General features: G+C 37.6%; 1 protein-coding gene across 2 annotated transcripts in view; it reads left to right on the top strand.

Moving 5' to 3' along the window:
- Positions 1-27,307, top strand: part of LOC146000216 (coiled-coil domain-containing protein 170-like) — a 101,903-nt gene that overhangs the window by 65,230 nt on the left and 9,366 nt on the right. For both annotated transcript variants that reach the window (XM_083137613.1, XM_083137614.1), the window contains exons 10-14: positions 2,522-2,665; positions 10,495-10,658; positions 14,790-14,898; positions 20,387-20,497; positions 26,995-27,120. In XM_083137613.1, the coding sequence (XP_082993739.1) occupies positions 2,522-2,665; positions 10,495-10,658; positions 14,790-14,898; positions 20,387-20,497; positions 26,995-27,120 (654 nt within the window). The remainder of the gene's footprint in view (positions 1-2,521; positions 2,666-10,494; positions 10,659-14,789; positions 14,899-20,386; positions 20,498-26,994; positions 27,121-27,307) is intronic.

Below are 27,307 nucleotides of genomic sequence, written 5' to 3'. Positions count from 1 at the left end.
AAAGTTGCGATGCTGCACGTATAGATAAGTGTCCCTCTAGAATACTCTGCATGGCATTTTCGAGAACTCGGGACGAATACTGTCGATGTTCCTTCTTCGGTGTTCGTTTGCAAGGCATCTGTAACAATAAATTGAACAACGCATTTACTTTGTGAAGTGGTGTGTTGCATGTGTTACGGTAATGGAACACAAACTGTATACCTCGCTGATCGAAATTGTACAATTTCCGCCGATCGAATATGTACCACTTTGTGCATGGAAACAAATATTTCTGTAGTTCCCTTATCTCTCACCGAATGGCTACACATGTCACATGCTACAGCCATCACATGCTTGTCCACGTTTGACCTGAATTTCACTGTCCTACGTTCAAGCATAAACCCGGGGCATGCAAAATGACAGGCAGACGTTTATATACAAGGCACCAATTCTATCTACAACGTACTCACCTTGCCATACAAAATTACGTCTGGTTCTCCGGGTTTTCCGTAGAATTTCTCAATGTTTCTGCACAACACACCTAACACCCCATGCAACAACTCTCACTCCTCAAATCAGCGTTGTCAGTAACAGGAAGCAAAATATTCGACTTTTTATAACGGGTGATCGAAATAGTACCTATATCGAAAATGTACCACCTTACCCTATAGCTTTCATTTGCATATTTTCCAAATTTTTGACTTCTAACAAATAAAGGGTGGAACCAAGCTCTACCAACAAACTTTCACAGGTTCTTCAGGAATGTTGGCTGAGTGTTATACTTGTATTATGTTCCTTGGACCATAATTACAAAGATTACAAAGAAAGATTAATCAATTACTCAGCAGTGTGTGTAATGTCATTAATAGCAATACAAACAATACAAAAAATTACATGAATAAAGGCACAAACACTAGGACAAAATTCATACTTGTTTGTTAAATAACTATTGTGTACTCTTCTATACGTACTGTTTCTTTAAAGCAGCTCTTCAAACTGTCGACCACCATGATCACGACAAACTGTACAAGGACTGCCACACATGCTCTAGTATCCCAGGGGATTGACACATGTCTTCAGAGGCTGCAATAATCCTAGAAACCAGATCAATGGGAGTGTCGACTGAAGTCTCATACAGTAAGCTCTTCACATGACTCCAAAAGAAGAAGTCCATCAGTTTCAAATCTGGTGATCAAGCTGGCCATGAAACAGAACCACCACGACCAATCCATCTTTGACCAAACTATGTATCAAGGTTTTCTATTATAGTGACTGCAAAGTGTGACATAGAGGTCACGCCTTGTGGCGAGATTGCGAACTGCAATGTAAAAATTGCACACAACAGTGAATACCATGGCAGCAAGTCAAATGATACTGTACCGAGTAAACATACGCAAAGGTAGTTTAGCTGAAAAACTAAACAAATTCCATGTAATCATACACAAAGGTAGTAGAGTTTGAAGAAACAAAGTGCAATTACTCTAATAAGGTACTGAGGACCAAGAGTTCCTTATCAAAACACTCAGCCAACATCCCTGAAGAACCTGTGAAAGTTTGCCGTTTGAGCTCTGTTCCACCCTGAATAATAGCAATGTTTTTATAACCTGGTGATATGTATACTATACATACATACACTCACATACATAAGTGATCCACAGCCCTAAGGTCTGTCTATCAAGGGTGTGAATAACTAAATAATAAAGACAATCCTTTAACCATCTTTCCAAGTATACGCCTTCATGGCGTGTGTTGCTAAGCACAGGGGAACACTTTACCTTTTTTTTTTATCTTTCCAAGTAAAAGTCAACCATCTCATTGATGAAAAGGAGATTTTGCTGCAGCGGCGTTATATCTATTCGAAGAGGGTAAATATGCTTGCCGATACATGGTGCGGTGTTTGTCCCAGTTTGCAGGTGTAGCCAACGGCTTCGCCTGCTCTTTCCTCAGTTGGCAAGAGTTGTTTTGCGTGGACGGGTGCATTATGGATTCCTCCAGATCAGTGCAGAGAGCTGTAATCCAATTTCTTCACAGAGAAGGCGAGCATGCTTCACAAACTTATCGCAGGATGAAGGACGTTTACGGAGAGCCATGCCATCAAAAACAGGCACAGTGGTAAGCTCTCGAAGGGGATAGTGTTGCTCCAGGACAACGCTAGGCCACATGTGGCGAGGAAGAACCTCGACCTGCTGAGAACATTTCAATGGGAAGTCCTCACACATCCTCCGTACAGCCCCGATATTTCCCCATATGACTCCCATATCTTCGGCCCTTTAAAACAATCACCTGTTCACCTGTGACGAGGAAGTGCAGACCACCGTGGAAAACTGGATCCGTAAGCAACCCAGGAGTTTCTACACTGAAGCCAACCACTCCCTTCCTACGCACTGGGATCAGTGCATCAATATCAATGGCAATTATGTGTGGGTATCATGTTACACATTAACGGTACTTCACATATTATGTAATGCTAATATTCTGTAATATAATATTCTTTAGATATAACGGTAGTCTCCTTTTCATTTGGGCATACCTTATATTTCAGTGCGTGGACTTTCTGGACAGACTAGCTCATGCAATGAACGTGGACGAAATCTCCAAAGACGTGGGCATTGACATGAAGACGGAAGCACTCTTGGCCAGGGCAGAGCAACTCGCTCGACTCGAGAGTGACCAGCTGGTCGGAAAGGTAAGGCGTACCCTTTTATTCCAATCAGTCCGATCAATTGGGTACTTTAAGAATAAACACAAATCTCAAGAAATGCCATCTCAGCACATCCCTCTACCCTGTTGCAATATTTCACTATTGTATTAAGTTGACCGTCTGTGGTGGAGCATGCTACGAGTTGTCCTGGGTTCGAATACCAGCCTAAGCGTGGGCGTTCTTTGTGAATGTCCCATTGTCATAACATCACTCATCCTCATCTTCACAATTGAGCAGTTCGGTAGTATAACTTGATAATCCACAAAAGTATGGAACCAAGAAAAACACAAGTGAAAGTTCATCCATTGCATTGTGGCGTATATTACTATGGCCACATATTTATGAATAATAATAATAATAATAATAATAATAATATTTTATTGGCATTAAGCTTGTACAGCAATAGACAACGTCAAGAACAAAATACATGTGAAATATATTATAAAATAATATAAAATTATAACCCGTTTTACGTTTAAGTTGCACTAAAATACAATATTTTTAATTTCAAGAAATTCTTGAGTTGAGTACAATGGTGTAGTAACTAACCAGGCATACAGTTTATGTTTAAATACATTCATAGGCATATTTGTCACATCAAGAGGTAGCTTATTAAATAGTCTTAATCCTAGAGCTTCATAACTATTCAGGGATTTTGAGAGTCTATGATAGGGTATATTTATACGCCTGCTGTTTCTTGTAGTATAGGAATGTACATCTTGTCTACTTTGTAGCTGTGGCAACTTTTTCTTTAAATACAACAGCACAGTGTAAATATATAGATTTATCACAGTCATAAATTTTAACTTAATGAACAGTGGCTTACAATGAACTAATTTGTGTGAGTTTTTAATTATTCTCACGGCTTTTTTCTGCACATCAGTATTTCGGTACAAAAATATGGCACATTTTGGGATCAAAAATGGTACATAAAATGACATTTTGGTGTTAAAATGGTGAATAAAACCCTAAATCTGATTCAGAAACTACTTACTACACAAAAAAAAATCCCTTCTAATATTACATTTTATGAAGTTATGAGAGTATTAAGTTTATTCCTGTGTAAAGGAGCCGATTTTTTCTTCTCAAATATTTACAGCAGGCTAAATCAATTTTCCGTGATTTGCATAAATTACAGGATAATTTTACTTCAGAAAGTGTCACACCTGTAAATAAACTCTAAATTTTGTGATTTATACTTTATTTTGCATTTTTCTGTGCAATTCGCTTCATTTCGTGATAAAACATGGTAGGAAAATTCACCTCACAACTTTCAGAAATGTGAAAAATGAACATTGCAGTGTGTCATTTCACATTTTGCGTTTGTCAAAAACGATATACAGGATCTGTTCAGAAAGTATCCGAACTTATTTATTTGCAAACAATTTATTGATGACAATTGCAACTGCTGTCAATATTCTTCAATGTAGGCACCTTCAGCCTCAATACAGCGAGTATAGCGACTTTTCCACTGTTCACAGCAGTCCTGGAAGTCCTTGACTGACACCCTCTTTAATGCTGCGGTCGTGCCAGCTTGAACCTCTTCAATTGACGCAAAACGCTTCCCCTTGAGCACCCTTTTTGACCTTGGGAAACAAAAAGAAGTCAGCCAGTGCCAAGTCCGGGCTGTAAGGGGGATGAGGCAGCATTGCCATGCATACATTGGCCAAAAACTCACCTACCAACAGCGCTGTGTGAGCCGGTACGTTGTCGTGGTTAAGCACCCACCTGTCGGCGATGTCAGACCGGACGTGCTGGATGCTCTGTCGGAGACACTGAATCACTGTTTTGTAGTAAGCTGCATTCACGGTGGTCCCAGCAGGTACAAACTCTTTGTGCATGACCCCATTCACGTCGAAAAACACAAGGAGCATTGTCTTCACCTTTGATTCCGACATCCGGGCCTTCTTTTGACGAGGGGATGCAGAGGTGTGCCATTCTGAACTTTGTCTCTTGCTTTCGGGGTCCTACTCGAATAGCCAAGTTTCATCCCCGGTTATCACTCGGTCGAGAAACGTTTCGTCACCATCCACACATTCCACAATTTTGCAGGCAATTTGCACACGACACTGCATTTGATTGTCCGTCAAAATCTTCGGAACCATTTTTGCACAGATTTTGCGCATGTTCAAGTTTTGGGTAACAATTTCAAAAATTTGCATTTTCACGAATCATCTGGAGATTTAAACGCCTGTCTTTGTCTAACAGAGCTTTCACACGGGCCACATTTCACACTGTTTTTGACATGGACAGCCTCCCTGAGCGTTGTTCGTCCTCGACCACCTCCCGTCCTTCCTTGAACGCCGTGTGCCATGTGTAAACTTGCGTGGGGGACATCACTTCCTCGCCGTAAACCTCCCGTAGCATAGTTAAAGTCTCTGTAAAGTTTTTTTTTTCAATTTAACACAAAATTTCACAGCGTAGCGCTGTTCCAAAGTGCGCTCCATTTTCACCAAATCCACCAACTGCAAATTCTCGACGCGACATTTTTTCCATGTACACAACACGAGCGATTGCACATGAACCACTCCTCGCAGGCAACTGAGCGAGGCCTTGTTTTGAAGGTTAAGGTCCCCACTGCCACCTGGCGCAGCTTATCTGAACCCTTGACCGATTCTTGCACAGCGCTGCGGACAGTTTGGATACTTTCAGAACGAACCTTGTATGCATGTATTTATTACTCAGATATTTCTGCACATTTTTGCCAATCACCGGCTTCTGAATATACCTTGTCCACTAATGTGTGAGCAACAGGAGACTCTGCTGCAACTACAACTAATGTCATCTCAAGTTCGAATAGAGAGTGGGTTGTCAAGTTTTAATCTCAAGCCGCTCAGTTAGCTAAAAATGGTAGAAAAGTGACCGAAATAACAAGACTACAAATACCAATACTATGTTATTACAAAATAAGTGACATCTTTATTAATCCATTCTACAGCAATTCTTCTTAATTTTATTATTTCCAACTGAATAGAAATTCCACTGTGTGTATAGAAATCATTCGAGTTAAATTTCTGTTTTTACAGAGCATGACATTTCAACAGTATATTTGTGCTTCTCTGATAGTGTTGTGCTAATGTTGTCACCTTGTAATCAATGTGTTCAGAGCATGTAGATAATATGTTTATATCCATAAAAGTTATAACAAAATGATAGAATATTACGCTAAATTATAAGATATTTACAGAAAGATCAGTAATATAATTGGTAATTTTACCGATAAATCAACACACCAATGTGCCTGCTAGGATTTAGGAATGGAGAAACTTCCACTTTTTCTCTTGGACCAACTTCATTAAAGAGATATTCTATGTATGAGGACGTATCAAAAAGTTTCGAGACTAGTTCTGTAACATGCCAACAGATGGCAGCTCAAGGCTGCACGCACAGGCACAGGGAGCACCAACTGTCATAAGTCAGTGTGCCAAGAGACATCGTCCTGTGTACATCGTGAGCTGTGCAGCTGGTGCTCTTCTGACCACGTGCGTTACAATGGCTGCGATTTCATCATGGACAGCAAGTTAGAACAACGAGCGAACATGAAATTCTGTGTGAAACTGGGCAGAGACATGCACACTTTAAGAGTGGAACATCACTGGAAGCTGGCATGCTGACGGAGTTCTTGGCAGACTTGGACGCGGTGTTCCTTCTGCTCCTGGGTCTGCAGCCTGGGGACAAACTTGGCAGCAACATGGCGCATGTTCAAATCACACGTGAGGATTGCCTGCACTGTTCCGTATGACACACCAACAATGGCAGCAATGTTGTGGATTGTTCTCCGATGATCCTCATGCACAAGTTGCTGAATGGTTTCGACATTTTCGGGTGTTGTGCTCGTCCTTATCTCTCGTCGTCTTCCAGTGATGTTCTTCCACTCTTGAAGCACGCGTGCCACTCAAAACACCTTGCACGACTCATTGCAGCATCGCCGTACACTTGCTGAATCATGTCACGATGTACATAGGACGATGTCTCTTGGCACACTGACTTATGAAGGTTGGTGCTCCCTGTGCCTGTGCGTGCAACCTTGCGCTGCCATCTGTTGGTGTGTTACTGAACTAGTCTCGAAACTTTTTGATACGTCCTCGTATTTGCCTGTAAGGGCTAAGGGACATATACATTACATTTAATTGACCACTCAAGCATTAACCGAATAATTGCATATATGGCTCTAGTAGGTTGTTCTGGTCACATTATTCATGTACTTCAGTATTCTTACACAAGTATTTTTTCTCTAATTATACTTCATTTTCGTCAACATTTGTTTATCATACAGTACTTCTTAAGTTTCTACATCATCCTTCATTAATTTTATTCTGGTCAACCATCGTAATGTTCTTTCTTTGTGATATTACTGAATTTCTGAATTTCACCGCTTATGCCAGTGGTTCTCAACCTTCATGAGCTCATAGCCTGGTAACTTTCTATTCTGAAAAGTCAATTCCCCAATCCCAACAATTTCACTCTTACTTTACACATTAATTAACATGTATCCTGAAAAGGCCATTTTCCAAGGTGGTTGCCAGTTTGGGCTGGAAGTTGCTTCACCGTTTGCGACGTTCAACTTGCCTATTAAGTGGAAGGTACTTGAAATCCATGGGGGTAGGCAATATTCAGCGGAACGTACACAAGTGTTCAGGGTTGAGGCCTTTGCTCCACCTTCAAGGTTCTGATTGAATCTCACCAGTGGGTAATTTTGCAGTGCATTTTTGTAGACAAGTTACCCCATATGCAGTGTTACATTATTTTGGAAGATCTCTTTATTGTTGACAGCCAGTTTGTCAACCTCCAAATTTAGAGACGAGAAACATCATAGCCCCCCTGGTTAGGTCATTTGATCCATCACTTTCACTGTCACGAAAGCATTTCCTGTTATTCTAGTTGAAACTAGGAATTATTTTCCTGTAGTTTACGGTTATTACAAGCATAACAAAACAGTTTTTCTTTGTGACGTTTCAGGAGAACACACGCTCCTTTCAGACATTTATTTTCATTTTGACTAAAGATACAGTTATAACAATGGTTAGTATTTTTTTAAATTTAATTTCTTTTTTCACAAATGGAGTAAGCCACCATCTTTAAAATTTAATGTAACAGAAAACATCAAGAGACTTTGTGAAAACAATGATGAATTTGAATTACCTTATGATTTTTGGGATTCATAATTTTAAAAAAATCTGAAATGAAAATAAAACAGACTGCTTCTTTTCACAGTTAAGTTGCTATATTACAACAATGTAACATTGACAACATCCATTATATAACAGATTCTTTTTGTTTAAAAAATTACTAACCATTGTTATAACTGTATCTTTAGTCAAAATGAAAATAAATGTCTGATGAAAGGAGCGTGTGTTCTCCTGAAACGTCACAAAGAAAAACAGTTTTCTTATGCTTGTAATAACCGTAAACTACAGGAAAATAATTCTATAATGCAAGCAATGCGTACATACAAGAAAAACTAGGAATGGCCAAATCCGGAAAAGATCTTGCCTGGATAATTTTGTATCCGTATTTCAAATATCCAGGTATCAGATATATTATGTCATATGGTTTATTCAGATATACAAATTATCTGGATATCCTAATTGTCCAGATTATCTAGACATCTAAATTATCTGGATATCCAAAATGTTCGGATATCCAAATGTGTGCATTATCCGGACAGCTATATCGTTTATTCGTTCACATCGGGCTGTTCACATATTCTTTTATTTGCCAATTTCACATTTCACTGTATGTATTTTCCACAAATACTTAATTAAATCTTTTCTATCTGGGTGTCGAAAATATCTGGATATTTGGATATCCAGGTTATCTGCTGCATCCGAAGCAGATAATAGATAATTCGAAATCTGGATTTTGTGGTCAACCATAGTTGAAACCCAAACAAAAGACCATGTTTGCAGGTGGTAGCCTGCCCAGGCTCAAGTTACAAACCTCCTGCAGCTCAGTATAATTAAAGCTAGGGGCCGGTACAGTGCTGCAGCCCAGCGGTTGAGAAACACTGGCCTATGCACACAATCTAAGCCTACTCACTTTCAATTCAAATGTAACTTTTTTTTTCAGAGAGAGAGATTGATACAAAATTCGAGGACAGGCTTGAAGAAGTTAGAAAGTAATTTCATCTCATGTTTTGTTTTTGCTTACTCTTGTTACATACCTTTCTAAATCTTTTTCTTTTTCTTGTTGTCTATCTTTCACTATGCTGCTAGTTCCTGAGTGCCTACAGACCGACCAAACTCAGACGAGAAAGGTCGTTGCACGATGCCTGCTTCAAAGACGTAAGGAACATCCTTCCAAAATTGGTTTTAAAAAGTCCTGAAGCTATTAATTTGTTTTCGTAACGTCAACACTAAAATGCATTTTGATGGTATAAATTAAAATTTCACAGCCATGCACAATAAATAATTAATATTTCATTTAAACTTATTTACATCCACTAATAGTAAATTAATATATTAATAATATTTCTGTGGGTGTTTAGTAACTCTACTGTTAACAATAAAAAAAATATAACGTTTTTAAGATATTAGGTTTTAATAAAAGCTAATAGTAATTATATAATAATATTTATGCATTTAAGCTTAGACAGAAATATATCTAGAACATTTTCATCTGGATAATCAATGGCATAATTTGTTGTAAAAAATGTTTTAACCATATAGCTGTTAGATTTAAATGTTGGAAATTTCATCATTTACACAGTAAATAATACACTTCGTAAGTACCAATTTTAGCCTTGTTTAATTAATATATTCTTCTGCAAAGCATAGTTTTATGGTTTTAGGATAACAAAGTTGCTATCATTCTTATTGACTATTAATATAGTTCAGATTTTGCAATGAAGTACACAATCTACTAGCATAAGTATTAGTTGGATGACATTTCAGTACAGTGCACATTTGCTTTGTAATAATTATCTTACACTCTTATTTTGTAAAATATTATAAATCCCTTTGATATATAATTTTCCTAACCTGTATTTTTTGTTTGTTCATACTCTTCCCATTTGATAGCATAATTACACTTGGAATTACACTAAATTCAAGATAAACTCTTAAGAAAGGTTATTGCAGGTATCTTCTTTTTAATTGCTTCATAATATGCTCTTCTACGTTCTTCAAATACTTCCGTGCATAACATGACAGAATTTTCTTCATACTTCATAAATTAGAGACCTGTGCTCCATATTTTCTACATTATTTTTCCTATTTTGGTGGGCAAGGATTGAATTTATTAATGAATTTCACTCCCAAGATACCTGGTCCATAAGAATGGAATACGTTGTCCCAGATTATATCTTGGGTTTGGTATGAAAGGAATAAGTATGTAATGAGAAAAGGAAGACACTTAAGGGGTTAAGTGTGGATGGCTTATATATATATGACCTCCGCATTGTGCTGCTGTATTGCAGAAGGCGTATATATACACTTTATGTTCGTTTCAACTATATTCGATTTACTGTGACAAAAAATAGTAGCAAGAGAGGAAAAAGACAAAAAAGAAGAAGACGAAACTATTTTTCCCTTCTTCTTCTTTCTTTTCGTCTTCTTCTTTTTCCTCTCTTGCTACTATTTTTTGTTTCGACTATAGCTAGAACTATATCACCAAACGTCTGTGTGACTATATACGCCACAGTAAATCGAATATAGTTGAAACAAACATAAAGCATATATATATGCCTTCCGCACTACAGCAGCACAATGTGGAGGGTGTATACTGAATTTGAGGGAAAAAAACTACGTTTTCCAGTAGCAACTTGTTCAACAAATTCCACACATAAGGGGTTAACAACCAGATTTCTTTTGCAGACTGCTGCAGTGTACCAGTTACAACGTCGCGTTCGGACACTGAGAGAGCAGTTGCAACGTAGAGACCTGCATCTGGACCTCCTCCGAAGGAAGATTGCTCTCATGGAGGACAATTCTAGAATAAGATCCATCATGGAGAACGAGAGAGACGAAGCTGCTGCACGGTAGGAGATTTTTCCATATATGTTCTGCTAATTCAACAGTAAAATCTTTCGTGCTCATAGAATTGAGAACTGTTCTCCGATCTTCTCCATGGTATGCCCCTCAAATTTAATTCGACTAAATTCCATTCTAAATTTTTTCCTGGTCATTGTTCGTCACCATCCACAAAAGACTTGCAAAACCCATCCTTCTGGAAAGGTTAACTGTCCTCTGTGGCGGAGTAGGGTTAACACAGAGTGCTACAACGTCAGTGGTCTCAGGTTCGAATCCTGGCCTGGGTGTCTGCGAGTGTCTCTTCATCAATTTCATCCTCATCTTTGCGATTAGACAAAAGTGGCAGAAAAGTGAGGTGAAATAAATCAAATCAATTAATCTAAAAATGTTAACTATTCATATTCCTCATGAGAGACACAAGCTGGTAAACCATATATCCTGCATGCAGTTGCTATGGTAACTTCGGAAGTGATCTCCTTCTCCAGGAAATTCACTTTCGAGTGCCGTCTCTCCCAACATGAGGCACTCAACTTTTCACTTGTCAAATGCTCAGCTTATGCCTCATTCAGTGTTATCTGTTCCATGGAGAATACAATGATTTAATCACTTTACTGCATGCAACTTTAGTTTATGTTCTTATTTTGTATTAGTGTATTCCAATGTAAAATGGCTAATGCTCAGAGGCACATATTTTTGGTAAATAAAGAAAAGCAAAATTTTGGTACAAAAACAGAGTCAATTTCGGGTTCAAAAGTGGTAAATAAAATAAAATATTGCTGTTATAGCGGTGAAAAAGCGGTACATAAAATTACATTTTGGTTTTAAAAAATGTGAATATAATCCCAAATTTGATTTAAAAACTGCACTTACTACACAAAATAAACATATCCCTTATAATAACACTTTTAAGTAGTTACCAAGAATATTAAGTTTATTCCTGTATAAAGGGGCCCATTTTTGCTTCTCAAATATTTACAGCAGAATTAATCAATTTTCCGTGAATTGCATAACTCGCAGGATAATTCTCACTTCGGAAAGTGTTGCTTCGAAAAATAAACTCTAAATGTCATGTTTAAGAGTTTATTCCGCATTATTTCATGACAAACTAGGGTAGAAAAATGCACCTTTCAGAAACATCAAAAAATTAACATTACAATGTAAACTCTTCTTTCCTCTCCCATTCGTGCCACATGGCCTGCCCACTTAAGTCTTCTTGATTTAATCATTCTAATAATATCTGGACAGAATACAAATTATGTACTTCTAAATTATGTAACCTTCTCCACTCACCTGTCTCCTCGTCCCTTTTAGGTCCAAAGATTTTCCTGAGGATCTTATTTTCAAATACTCTCAATTTATGTTCCTCTTTCAATGTAAGGAACCAAGTTTTCACACCCATATAATACTACAGGCAAAATTACTGTTTTGTATATTTTAACTTTAGTTTCTTAGATATTAAACGAGAAGACAAAAGTTTATGAACAGAGAAGTAACATGCATTTCCTGAATTAAGCCTACTTTTTATTTCCTCTTTAATATAATTTTCATTTGTTAATATTACTCCTAAGTATTTGAATTTGGAAACTGGTTCAAACGAGTTGTTATCAATAATTAGATTTTGATTATTACCTAACACTTGGTTTCGGCCTGTAAGCATATATTTAGTTTTCTCTTTGTTAACTTCCAAACCTATCTCTTTAGCAGTTTTGAAAAATATTTTAGCATTATTCTTAATTGTATTTACATCATCCCCCAGTAAGTCTACATCATCTGCATATGCTAACAGCTGAGTCACACCATTTAATTTTAGTCCTTCGTTAGTTTCTTTTACCTTCCTAACAGCATATTCTAAGGCAAAATTAAAGAGCAATGGAGATAATGCATCTCCTTGTTTTAACCCATCATGAATTGTAAATTTGTCAGACACATTAATACCCACACGAATTTTACTTTCTGTTTCACTGGTGCATATTTTTATCATATTAACAAGCTTCTTAGGTATTCCAAACTCGACTAATAAATTATATAATTTATCTCTTTTGACTGAATCATATGCTTTTTTAAAATCAATGAATAGCTGATGGACATTTTGATTATATTTCCACTTTTTCTCAACTGGCTGTCTGATGTGAAATATTTGATCTGTAGTTGATCTGTTACGTTTAAATCCACATTGATAATCACCTATAATTTCATTAGCATATGGGGTTAGTCGTGTTAAAATAATGTTACACAATATTTTGTATGTTGTTGAGAGTAGAGAAATTCCACGGTAATTATTGCAGTTCATTTTATCACATTTTTTAAACACAGGAACAGTTATGGATTCTTTCCACTGTTGAGGGATTTCTTCTTTATTCCATACTAGCTGATTGTCCGGCATTGCCCGGGTATTAATTATACCAATTTTCTATTGGTCAGGAAAATAATGAATTCTACCTATAGTGTAAAATGAACTTGGAGTTGAACGGCATTGGGAGTATCACTATTCATCTTTGCGATCCCAAAAACTATGGATTCCACACTAATGTCAGTCCTTTTCGATTATTTTTACGTCACCCCTTCCCTCCTCCACCCTAGGGGTGCCAGGGGTGTCTTACCCCTATAGTATTTCTTTCCAGATTGTAAGCCATACGTGTACCATGTTTGGTTGGAATTGATCTAGGCGTTCGAGAGTTATGCTGGAACAAACACACATACATACATCCATTTTTATATATATGTATAAATATGGATTAAACAAATTAATTTATGTATGTGTCATTGCATAACACACAATTTAATTTTCTTTGTAATTCTTGAATATTTCAAAGCAAAACTCTTGGTATATTAATGCTTACAATTGGAGTGGAAAATTTACACTAACATTAATCAATATTTTGAGCAAGTTTTAATTATTTCAATTTTCAAGCATTGGTATTGGTGGGAATCAGTAAGATAGATTGATTGATTTTGTGTTTTTAGTCCACTTTATGCACAGTAAGGCTAATTGGGACTGGACCTACAGTTTAAAGTGGAATCTGAACCACTATGTGCCTCCACTGGATATCAAACTCAGGACCCCTTGATTACAAGGCAACAATGCTACCACTGCACCATCAGTGGGAGGGGGGCTGGGAATTAGCAAGAGTATCGCCATTGGTATGGATATCCATTCAAAGTGGTATAGGCTTAGCCCCTAGTACTTAAATTGTGATATTAATTGTGAAGGTTATCTTTTGTCCAAATTCCAGTCAAAACCTTAATATTGCAATGATAATATGTTTGTTGACATATTCTTAAATTACAATAATATTATTTTCTTCATAAGCTAAGCATGTTCCAGAATTTGTTATGGTAAAATGTAGTGCAATTGGCAATAGTTAATTGTATGGAGTCTCAAAAAATGCAAATTCAAAATTTTTTATGGATTTTTTAAAAGTTAAAAATGGAACTATGAGTGCACTCCTACAATAAACATAACAAAGAATTGTAATATTGTTGTTAATAAGTGTGCATTGAAACATAGAATGAGATTGTTTATTAAAAAAAAAGCACTGCAAGTGCTTTTTACATGTAATGTCAGTGAAAATACTTCTATCTAGTAAACGTGTCATGTATGTAAGTTTGTAATAAATAAATGCCTGAAAATAGGTTTGATTGATTGATTTGATGTTTTAAGTCCACTTTATGCACAGTAAGGCTAATCGGGACTGGACCTACAGTTTAAAGTGGGATCCGAACCACTTGTGCCTCCACCGGGTATCGAAAATAGGTGTAAATATGTGAAATTAAAGGGAGCTAGTTTCTTACCATAGTAGAAGTACAATTGGAATACAAGAGCAGGAGTTAGTGTTGTGATATATATTTGCTTATACAGTGTTTGGTACGAAAACCCAGCCTGCCTCACTTGGTCTGAAACAAAACTTTCTCCTAACTTAACGTGCTTCAAAAACAACAGGTGCAGAAACGGTGGGAAGGGTGTGGTGACGTGGCCAGATGGGGAGAGGAGTGGAATGAGTGAACATAGAAGAAATAATAGTTTGAGAACGTCTGACAAGAAGAAGCAGACCGGTTCTTCATACCCAACCCTGTGCTACGCTATTTTAATAAGCGACAAACTAGTTGTGCCAAGAGTTACATTGTGATTGTACTTCCAGGGCAAAGAAACTGATGAAGCAGGTGGAGAGGCTGCAGTTGCAGTTGACAGACGCACGCTCCGTTGCGAGAGAATTCAAGGCCCAGCTGTCGGATGCAGCAGAGTATAAGGTAAGCCCAGTGTTTAGTAACTATGATGATAATAGGTTTATACTGAACATGAAATCGATTATTTACTAGAGCATGAAAGTTTTACAAAATACATTTTTTTATTTGCTACATATATTTATAGGAGCTCCAAATGGTTATTTCTCTTACAGTTTACAAGCAGGGATGGCGCTACAGGGGAGCTAGGGGGGCTGAAGCCCTCCAAACCCAGCCCCAGCTTACCCGGTAGCCCCCTAGATTTTTGTAGTACGGTAGACGCATTTCAACCGAAAACTTAGAAAGTAAAATTTACATTTTCCATTATGGAACTTCCATTGGGGCAAGTACAATGTTCAAGTACATTTTCTAGTTCGGTTAGATTGCAGTTACTTTATTACGATGTGTTCTGAAATCAATGGGCCACTGGTCTTTCGATACTAAGTAATTTGCCAATCACGAGTCGCCAAACTTGCTACGAAATCATCTGCCTGCCTGGAAGATGGACGTATTCAGTGGCTGTGAGATTGTTCTTTGATTGTTGTTGGCAGCCTCTGTAAATCGTATCACTATATTTTGGAATAGGTCTAACAGGTGTGACAAATTAATTATTATAAGTAGGAGGAGGTTCAAAATCTAAAGAAGCGTTATGTTTCCTTTCTGTTTGTTACTTCCTTATTGGAGTACCGACAATTGCATGAGAATTAGAGATGTTCTCTCATTGGTTTCATCGTTATATCTATTCTTAAGTAACTAATTCTCCAGCATTCTTAAACCCGAAGGTTTATGGCTGCAGCAACAAAAGCCTTCCTATCCGTATCAATGCAAATATTCGAGAGGGAGAAATACGAAGTTAAAGAATGAAAAACTACACAAACTACCTAATTCCTAAATGCTAAAACTTTGGAAATATTAAAATTTGTCTCCCAGCCCCCATAGTCTAGCGTTATAATTGCTGCCTTGATATCAAGGGGTCTCACGTTCAATCCCGGTGGAGGTAACATTTCATTAAGTCATTCAGATTTCACTAGAAGTACTTTCCCTATGGCATAATGCCAACGTCGTCGACTTGTAATCCCGAGTTCCATACCCAGTGGAGGCACATTGCACAGTTGTTCGGATCCCACTTTAAACTGTAGGTCCAGTCCAAATTAACCTATCTGTGCATAAAGTGGACTTCAAAAAACAATTCAATTGAATTCCACTAGAAGCTGTAGCTCTCGTCCCGATTAGCCTCTGTGCATATAGTAGACCTTAATACAAATTCAATCAAGTAATCATTGAAATACGGTGCGAATATCAGCAGGCTTGGGCAATTTTCTTGCTCGCAGTCCTAGTCCTACATGTAAATTAATTATAATTTGTGAGGTTAGGAAGTAATTTCTGCAGTACCACCATAGTGGGTAAACTTGATTCTGTGCAGAAGAATCAATCTTTGAAGCACATCTAAAACTATTGATCCAATTCTGTGCAGTATTTATGCACAATATATTCTGAAATAACATTAAAATCTTCAGCAGTTATTTTCACTAATAAAAATTCCCAGTGCAAGAGTTGCAACTATGTATATTCATTGCTTTTATGGCAATGTATTTGTCTCCTAGTGGAAGTGAATTTGTAGTAAAAATAGTCATGTTCCTTGTGAGTGGCACCTAAGTGGACGGCATTTTGTCATCCTCCCCATTTTTAGCCCTAAGTTCTGAATTTCAGTCGATGAACAAGAAAAAGTAAGATATTTCATCATGGCAGAGAAAATGGCATCATTAACATACTTTCTATTCAAGGGTGGTTTGTTTATTGGATGCCTACTTTATTAAGTTAATGCTGCTTTTCCTACTGTTGTAATTTGAACAGTTTATAGTTATGGCACACTGAGTCAGAAAGGAACTCAAAATAAAGACCCTTCAGCAGCTGCTTGCAATGGTTGAAATATTTAAAATTGTATTTTACGGACTTATAAGCTTTGTGTTTTTGAAATGTGCACACTCGCATCAACAGCTGCTTACGGCAAGTCAAGTGTTGCCTTCGTAACCGAAATGGTAATGAGAGGTTGACTGCTATATCTATTCTGTCCTTTGAGAAAGAGCTTGCAAAATCTTTGGATTTAAACAAGGTTGTAGCTGCTCAGAAAAACAGACGTACCTTATCGTAGTTTTTTTGCTGTGGTTATTTTCTTAATTGAAGGAAAAAGTACTCACATTCTTTACTTACATAGAGTGTTACGTGTAGTATTTATACATATCCAGCGAGTTGATAATGAGTCTATTTTTTGTGTATTTTGTTTACTGTTCATATGAATAGTAAGTATGTGATACTATTCCTCTCGATAATGGCTTAGGAAAAGAAAACAATACAATTATTGCATTTTAATTGACATAAAAGATTCGTGCCTGTGGAACAAGATGCAACATAACGTCTCAATGATTTATCTTTGGATTTGACTGTAAAGTAGGTCACTGGCAAAATTATATCACAATAAAGTATTACATAATTTGACTCCAAATTCTGCAGCCCTCCCCACTTATTTTAGGCTGGCACAGTCATTGTTTACAAGCACATAAAAATTCAATTTTTGATGTGACGTTTCATGAGAACACACTCTCTCTTCATCAGACATGTATTCTTGTTTAATTAATGTTACAGTTACAACAATGGAGTAAATTTAACAACAACAAAAAAAAAACTACTGCAGCTTCTTCTTCTTCTTCATGACCCTCACCGCCAGATATGTGACAGTCTTAGTCAAGGATCTAAGGGGTGTAAAACACAGGGGAATAGGAGTACCATAGAATCGAAGTCGTCGTACATGGTCATAAAGATATCGCAATATTACACTTCACTTTACTGTACTGTAACACTGATCACACACTTGCATATACTCACAAATTTCAAAATTGAATACCACTCTGTCAATCAAAACTATATAATATCCACATCGTACGAGGGGAAGAAGACGATAATAGGGAGTGTATGGATACAGGAAATGGTATCTTGGCTCATTGTAGTCTGTTAAAAAGAGCGTGTCTGTGTTTGTTCCTTAACGGGCAATGGAAGAAGAAATGATTTGGCATTTGTTTGTTTGCTCCGCAATCACAGGCAGGAGAGGGATTTTGATGCAGCCTTGCTAGGTGTTCGTTCATGCAAACGTGGTCCGTTCGTAGGCGAAGTGTGAAAGTTATCACTTCACGAGGAAGTTTCAGTTTATGAAACCAAGGTCATCTGCTTATTTTCTCCGTATACCATTTATAAGTGGTCATCTTTCAGCAGTAGCTATATAGTGAATCTTGTGAATAATGATACATTCTTGAAACCTAACAACTGTGAAACAAACAATTTGTATTTTTATAATTATCATTATTATTTTTAATAAAGGTGTTATCAAATTTTAATCATGGATCCCAAATCATCATCATCGCCCCTTGCCGTTTCCTGCCTCTGGCTGTGTCAGCATAGAAGTCAAGCCTCTCCATTTTTCCTGGTCTTCCACCACTCCTCTCTTTCCACGGTGTTGCAATCTTGTCCTCTTCTCCTAACTCTCTGCTATCTCCTCTTTCCACCAACATGTTGGTCTCCCCTTTAGCCTAGCTTCCACTCCTTGGGCATTGTAAGCTCTTACTGGTAGTCTTTCTGCATCCATCCTCTTCATGTGTCCGAACCATCTCATCTGTGCCTGATCTATCCTGTCCTGAAGCTTCACCACTGTCTGTTGGATCTCCTCATTCCTTATTCTATCCCTTCTAGTCTTTCCCAATATACTCCTTAAAAATTTCACCTGCACTGCCTGCATCTTTCTTTTGTCTCTCTCTGTCATTGTCCAAGTCTCTGCTCCATACATAATTATCGGCACATAGTATGTGTTGTATATTACCTTCTTGCATTTCATATGTACATCCCTGTTCCATATTAATCTTTGAACGCTTTGATATAGTCTACCGCCTTTGGTCCTCTTCTGTTTACCTCCTCATTTATTCTTCCACTTCTCTCAATTATGCTTCCTAGATATTTGAAGCTCTCCGTTATCCTCAACTCTTCCGTGCCCATCTTTTTTCTTGGTTCGTTTATGGCTCTGTTTCTTGTTGTTATTAGCACCTCGCTCTTTTCTGCTCTGAATTTCGTTCCTGCTATTCTGATTTCCTCATTCCAACTCAACCTGTCTCTGTACTTCTTCTTCCCTGTTTCCCCATATTACTGAGTCATCAGCGAACAACAGGGCCTTCATCTCTCTCTCTATCTTCTTCCCCACCTCTTCATTAATTGCATCCATTGTAATTATGAAGAGCAGTGGGGAAAGAGCACTTCCCTGTTTTAGTCCATTACTTATACTAAACCACTCTGTTCTTCCCACTGGTGTCTTCACACAGCTCTGGTTGGCCTTGTACGTGCTCTGCACTCTACACACAATCTTTTCCTCAATTCCTTTCACTCTTGGAGCCTTCCAAATCTTTGTTCTGTCCATGCTATCGTATGCCTTTTCAATATCTAGGATCCCAAATATCATGAGGTAATTCAAAATCGTCCTCTAGTCTATAAATATTTTTGATCTCTTTTGTAGGATCAAATTTCAAAGGTGGTGGCTTTCCCCACTTGTGAAAAAGAGAACTCTGTAGTGAGTGTATACTGCTATTCTCATTATTAAATTTCTTGCAGTGTTCTTCCGCAATGAACAAAAGCCTCCCACACATTGCTCCCATCACTCTTTTTAAGGCCTTTCTCTTTTAAATATATACTTCTGCTCAATAATGTCAGTTGACAAACCAATCCTTGGGTCCAAATTTGTGATGTCTAAATCATGTTTGTGTCATCTTGTTGCCATTCTTGTTGATGTTTGCCTTACATATGAATATGAACATATAGTATGTTATTATACCAGGGTGGTCTAAACAAACGTCAAAATTCTATTTTTGTCTTTGTAATCACAAAAATTACCATTATTAATACAAGTTAATAACCAATTATTAAAATTTATTAATAACCATTCACTAAATTTTACAAAAAACATATTAATTTTTCATGAATGCTTTATTGTTTATGTAGGTGTAGTTGTGTATGAATTATAATAATTACAAAACTAACCATCATTACCAACCAATTGAACACTCACTGGTATGAGTGTTATGAAGAACACGTCCAGGGGGGGAGGGGAGTTGCGTGATCGCTTCGCCAAGTGAAGTTTCCCTCCTAAGTATGTTACATTTATGTTTTTATGAATAAAATAAATATTGGGGACACCCTAGGGAAGAATGTACTTTATTTTCAATTTTTTATAAAAATTTTCAGTTGAAAAATTAAACATTAGAGGTGGTGGACTAGAGAGGCCCTTCTCTTGGGTAATCTAAGGTTTATTTTATTGATTGTGTGCAATTTGTTTGCAAGGAATTTTCCAGCAAAACTAACTTAGTGTTACTTTTCAAGTTAAAGCATGTGTTACCAAGTTGCTTTTTAAAACTCTGTTACTCTTAATATGTAACTTTATGATTACTGGTGCCAATTTACTCTCCTGTTGTGTCCATTGCAGATAGCAGCACTTGAGAGAGGCCGGAAGCTGGAGGAGTTTCAGAAGAGACTTGCGGAGTCCGAGCTGCTGAAGACGAGATACAGCAGAAAAGTGGCCCTTCTTAAAGACCAGGTAAGTGTTGGCTCCAAATACTGTTGACCCAAATTTGAGTAATCCCTTTCAAATTATTGTAATATCTCCATTATCAGGTGTGGAGAGTGAGTTTTTTTTTTTTTTGTTTTAAGTCCACTTTATGCACAGATAGAGTAATCGGGACTGGACCGAACCACTATGTGCCTCCAGTGGGTATCCAACTCGGGATCCCTTGATTACAAGATGACGACATTACCACTATGCCATTATGGAAGCCTCAGCAGATGTGGAATATTACAATTTGAAAGAGGTATGGAATCGCAAGGCTTATCCCCTTATAACGATAAAATGCGATTTTAGTTTATTATTCTTATCTTTGCTTCTAATTACAGTTTGATCAAGAGAAACTAATGTCTAGTATTATTATAATTTTAATGTATGAAAGAAAATAATAACAGGTTATCTTTTCTTACTTTTAATTACGGTAGAAAACTAAGAAACAATTTTACTAAAAAATAAAGGTTTTCCCTGATACGCCAGTAGATCTTGATTAACATGAGAAAACCAATACAAAAAGTACCAATACACCAGTACTTTGAATTATCTTGGCGAAAGGAAAACAAGGAAAAATCTAAAGTTTCATTTGTTTATAAAAATATTAAACAAATTATCATGTAGGCTTACTTACGGACACCTCACCGGCTTTTAGATCGGATTAGCACTATACTTTTCTAACTTTACAGAGGATTTTCTATCTCAACTAGGCTTGTGGGGTTTAACACATGAGAGCTCTCGACACTAGTTATCACTTATCCAAAAATCTTCGTTGTTCATTGAATGTTCCATCTTCTTTTCCTGGTGGTTCCTCGAAGTTGAAGAAATTCCCTCTTTGCAACCTTAGCTTCACGATCTGCCCTGCTGTGCTTCGCTGCAACTGACGGTTTCTTCCCCCACGGATACAATTAAGAATGTCAATCTAGGATCGCACTGGCTGAGCCGTTTTCCATAATTGTTACAATAACGAGTCAGGAAACACAAGTTATGTTCACACTTTCAGTTCTTGCCAACTCACTTCGGCCGATCACTCGCGAACTTGGCATTTTAATGTCAGAAACTTAACGATCAAAAAATAATGTCCTCGAAGGTCTGCTAAATCTAAGCAGAACTGAGCACACTAGTGCGACCACCTTCCAGTCAAAATCTCCGTGCCAACTAATGTAACTTCTCCGCGCGAAAATGCACGAGCGCTTATTCCCCTTTGTCTTTGGGACAGTCTATTCTTTCAAAAAGGGGTGTCTTGATTCCTTTTACTTCTTTATGTAAACAATCGGTTACACCCTCCTAGAAATTATCTAGAATTATTGATTATTCCTCCTTAAGTGGTGCCAAAACCTTATTTCTGATTATGTAAGCATGGCTGTTTCTTCAAAAAGAGTTGGATTTATGTAGATAAGAATTAATTGAAGTTACTGCTACATAACATAATAAATATATCGCAAAATTATATAGCAATTTAAGCTAAGAGGTTGCTGTTATTTTGTTATTATTGTAGAGATATGGTGATTAAAAATACGAGATAACCTCGTCAAGAGATTATTTTATGCTTGTTTATTCACTGGAATTGTCCGACCAGCGAGCAATCTCAAGAATCCGCAAACTTCGTAACTTCCTCAAAGCAATGACTGAGAGGCAAATATGTGCATCTAACATGATCCAGCATGTTCGAAAGGTGTAATAACAAAATAACAAAATATTATAAAACCAAGCTCGCTCTGGGAGCTCTCTCTCATTACTCTCATATTACTAGTACACATTACGACTAACTAAACAACGACGATGGTGTACGAAGTTTATGGCTGCATAAGCATGCAGCTATTCGCGCGGGATTGCTCGGAATAGTGAGTCAAGGGTCACAGTATCGAACCTTGGCATCAGTCACGATTCGGTCTGCTAGAAGCATCTTCGCCTACCAGGTATGAACAAGCATAAATAACCTTAAATTCAATCTTCCATATCTCCTTTCTCTAAGTCGGGGCAGGTTCAACTCACAAGTATAATTAAGCTCTACCTAAATGTGTTATTGAAGCATCCCTGTGACCTCAGATCCCTGGTAAGACGGGATTACAACATTATGTACAGGGTGGGAAATAACCTTTTGCTAGGGGTCTGCAGGAAAAAGTAACAACAATTAAGAAATTATGGTAATACCAAATGTTTACTACGACAATTGTGGTTACAAAAACAAAATTAAAAGTTAGTTCACGACAAAGCACCTTGCTTCAAGGCAAATGCTAAAACCAAGACCTTCTTCGGCGAAGTGGCATTGACTTCTTCAGCAGTTCTGAATGGCCGGGTGCATCACCGGACCTGAATGCAGCGGAGCACTTTGGGGCTATTCTGAAGGATGCAGTTGAGTCCTTGATGATAGTGGAACGCGGACCGGACCGCTATTCCCGGCCAACACTCCTTGCACATCTGGAACAAGTCCTCCGTGACATGGAATGGAATACGGACTGTTTGCGAATCTTCTGACCTCCTACCCTGATCGTCTTTGTGCTGTGAGAGAAGCAAACGGCGGACATACTAACTTTTAATTTTGTTTTTGTAACCACAATTGTCGTAGTAAACATTTGGTATTACCATAATTTCTTAATTGTTGTTACTTTTTACTGTGGACCCCTAGCAAAAGGTTATTTCCCACCCCGTAGGTATTAAATAAATGCATACTTACAATAAATGTGTTATTCAATAGTAACACAAAGTATTTGAAAAGTAAGGTTATTGTTTTTCTTATTTAAAACCATAAATATGTAACATGGTGGAGGTTTTTATTGGGGGTAGAAAGTAGAGAGACCAGATATAAATGTAGGGGGGGGGGCGACCAAAAGTCCACCTTGCTGGGGTGAAAATTTCATCTTGAGCAGCCCCTGCCTGCCCTCATATTGTCCCCCCTCCCCTTCCCCACACCCCACCTGCCACTTATAGTCTCGGACAAGCCTGAATTGTATTTGGCAAATACAAAAGAGAGTGTAGCGATAAGTAGCTCATCTTAAACTGGGACCAAGAACACAATTTGTACATACTTGAAAGACATAGTTGTTGGAATCCCCATGAATCTATACCAGGCCTACTAATGTTTCTGTCAGTTCATGGATGACCTTCCAGTAAATGTTTAAAACAAAATTACTTTCTTTTCCTCTGATAACACAACAGTTTCAGTAGATTTTGTTAACAATGTGACCAACCCTAACTCAAAAAAATGGAAAAAAAAGTTCTTACAGAACAATAATCAGGGGCACAGACTTGTCAAAATTATTGGGGGGGCTCTGATCACTGAAATAAATTAATGAATGACTCACTCCCTCCCTTTTTTAAGTTTTGGCCTCAGTAGTGTTCGGAATCTCGTAAAAGCCCATGAATTCCTCAAAAATATTAAAATTTTCATTTACAGTTCGAATCAGAATGTCAATTGTTCACGGATGGATATGTCACAAGCTTTGTCAACAATAATAGCAAAATATTCCCAGTTTTTAATATCTGCTACCATGGAGCGCATTTCAGATCTCCCTAATATATCAATGATCTCGTTCTGAATGCCATATGAGAACCATTTGTAGCCCGAACATCCCATCCACTCTCCTAGTTCATGCACATCTTCTTTTGACACACTTTTTAGTAAAAATGTTAACAATACTCACAATTATACACTTAGTATATAGTAATAAGTAGAGCCCGGATTTTTATGCAAAATGCATGTTTCATGTAGCATGCAAAATCTTATGGAAAATATTTTTTTCTTTCCGACGAACTTGTAAAGAGTCTTTTGAGACGCATATGATAGCGCATATAAGTGCATATTTTGAATGTATTTTGTTTTGCATGCGTATTTCTTAAACTTTGCAGGATAAGGCATATTTCGAATTTTATTGCTACATACTAGCATATTTCATAGTCTATCAAGAGATAATAGCGTTGAACTTGTTGCCCACAATTGTTGGTAAATTCACTTTCGACTGCACGGCGATAACCGAATGGTGAACATACCAATTTAATATACAATATACACTATAATTTTTAAAGTTTTTTTTAGCATTTTATGTAGCGCTTTTTAAACAACAGCGATCTAGCACCTTCTGATGCTTTTACAACTGTCAACTAGCGCGAAGCCTTTCTCGCGACTTGGCAACCATGTGGAAAGGGTTTCTGCTGTCAGTATCAAGGAGTTCACGAACGTGTAAGTGTTATTTTGTGTTGTGTTAAACATGTCACCTGAAAAATCAAGTAAGGCAGTATTGTTGCGTAAATACGTACAAGAATTTGGAAGTAGTGTATTTACAGAAGATGGGTCAGTTTTGTTCTGTGTGGTGTGCGAAAAAAGAGTTTCAGCAGAGAAGAAATTTCAAGTTACTCAACATGTCAATACAGCAAGACACAGGGAAGCCCTTCAAAGAAGATCGCGCAGTAGACAACAACTGCTTACTACCGCGTCCACTAATTCAACATTTGAATGCACAGTAAGTGATACATTCTATGTAGATCTGTGTTCTGCGTTTGTAAGTGCTAATATTCCTTTGTGGAAACTGAGCAATGCCCATCTACGAGGTTTCCTTGAAAATTACACGGGAAAGAAAGTGCCAGATGAATCAACGCTACGTAAAAACTATGTGCCTGTTTGTTTTAATGAGGTCATGGGAGAAATTCAGGAAGCGTTGAAGCACGAGAAAATATGGGTGTCTATCGATGAGACTATTGACGCAGCAGGACGTTGTGTTTGCAATGCTGTTGTTGGTGCAATGAAGGCGAGTGGTAAACCGTACTTACTGAATATCGAGGTGTTTGAGAAAGTGAATCATTCCACAATTGCCAAATTCTTTAACGATTCGTTAACTTTGTTGTGGCCAGATCACATCCAGTATGACAATGTGCTACTGTTTGTTACTGACGCGGCCCCGTATATTGTCAAAGCAGCATCTGGTTTGAAAGTGTTGTATCCTAAATGAGTCCATCTGACTTGTCTTTCACACGGTCTTCATCGCGTAGCAGAAATAATCAGATACCAATACCCGGAAGTAGACGCACTTGTATCAAATGTAAAGAAAGTATTTGTGAAAGCTCCTTCGCGAGTACGTCTCTTTCGCGAACTGGCGAAAAATGTTCCGTTACCTCCGCAACCGGTATTAACACGATGGGGCTCGTGGCTAGAAGCTGTGTTGTAAGAAAATTTCAATGAAGTGAAGGCAGTCATAGACTCACTAAAACCAGAAGACTCAACCGCTATTTGTGTGTCACAGAAATATTTCTCTAGAAGTGGCATTGAGAACGAAATTAAGTACATACACAACCACTTCTCGAGTATACCTGCAATTATTACACAGTTAGAGTCCCGTAATAATCCTTTGCAGCATTCACTGTCCTTGTTGGGCAAAGTATTGCAAACTTTGTCCAGTGAAACTCACGGTGTCGCCAAAATAGCGTCAGAAAAACTTCGCCAAGTATTACACAAAAATCCCGGGTACAGAACAATCTGTGACATTGCAAATGTACTGAATGGTGAAAATGTGCACTTGGAAGAGGACCTAACACCGGAGGAAGTTTGGTGTTTCTCACATGCACCAGTAACTTCTGCTGATGTAGAAAGGAACTTATCGATCTACAAAACGTTTCTCACTGATAAACGCAGAGGGTTTACAGAAGAAAACCTAAGGAAGACGTTCATAGTTCATTGCAACAGAGGTCATTAAGGTAAGATGTTTGGAAAAGAAATAATTGTTCATGCATATCTTAGTGCATATTTTTGATATTTTTCGTGCATATTTGCATGCATATTTTGCTGTCTGTTTGTGCATGGAAATCCGGGCTCTAGTAATAAGTCATGTGTTTTGCTGTATCTGGACATAGACCCCCCACCCCCCAAAGTTGATGGTTGAGCGGTGTCAGCCCCCCAAAGTTGATGGTCTAGAACATTTCAAAGTTGTATTTAAAGTTAAGTTCATATGGCACAATTCATAGTAAACTTTACAAGAGAAGCAAAATAATACATTAGATATTCTTAAGCAAAATTATTTTGGGGGCTCTGCCCCCACATCGTTAACATTAAGGGCAGGGACTCGAGCTCCCCAAGCCCCATGGATTTGGTGCCTATGGCCATAATGAACTTCGTGTGAATAAAATAATAATAATAAGAAGAAGACGACTTTCTATGAAGCATGAAACATGAAACCAAGAATGTTGAAATTGTGAGACGAAGCACTCTTGTAGTAGAACTTTTATAAAACAGTGTAAGTTATTAAATCATTCTTGAAGGTTTCCACAGCGTTGTAGTTGAGTAAGCGTTTGATGTTTTTTTGTTTTTTTTTAAATATCTTCTCTATTGTATAATATGCCTCTTTTTATACCAGTTATGGTTATATGATGGTCATCAGTAGTCCACCATGAATGGCATTTTTGTAAATAATCTTGTAAATAATCACCATTTGTTGTCAGAGTTGTCATTCTCTCTTATTAGAAATTAATTCCCATCGCTCTTCTGCTTGTAGGTGATGACGACAAGCCAATCAGCAGAGCAGGAGCGCTCGCTCAACGACCACACCCTTCAGCTGCTGAGGGACGAGGTGGAGAACGTGAAGCAAGCTTTGGCTGATACGTCAAGAAGAGAGAGCCAGGTATATTTTGTTCCATACCTTATTTAACACCGTAGTTTGTGATATGGCTGTTCTAACTTTGACCTTTGCTTGTAATAATAGTGTAGTGTTTTGTTTACCATTCAAGGCAATGCGTACTTGCATTTATGTTGATTGAATTATTTCTTCTGAACTATTGATCGTACTGGATTGCTTGAAAATGATGAAT

Source organism: Lepisma saccharinum, chromosome 16, assembly GCF_977018435.1.
Source record: "Lepisma saccharinum chromosome 16, izLepSacc3.1, whole genome shotgun sequence".
NCBI classification, from domain to species: Eukaryota; Metazoa; Arthropoda; class Insecta; order Zygentoma; family Lepismatidae; genus Lepisma; species Lepisma saccharinum.
Note: the sequence above shows the minus strand (reverse complement) of the source record. Positions and strands in the feature narration are given on the sequence as shown.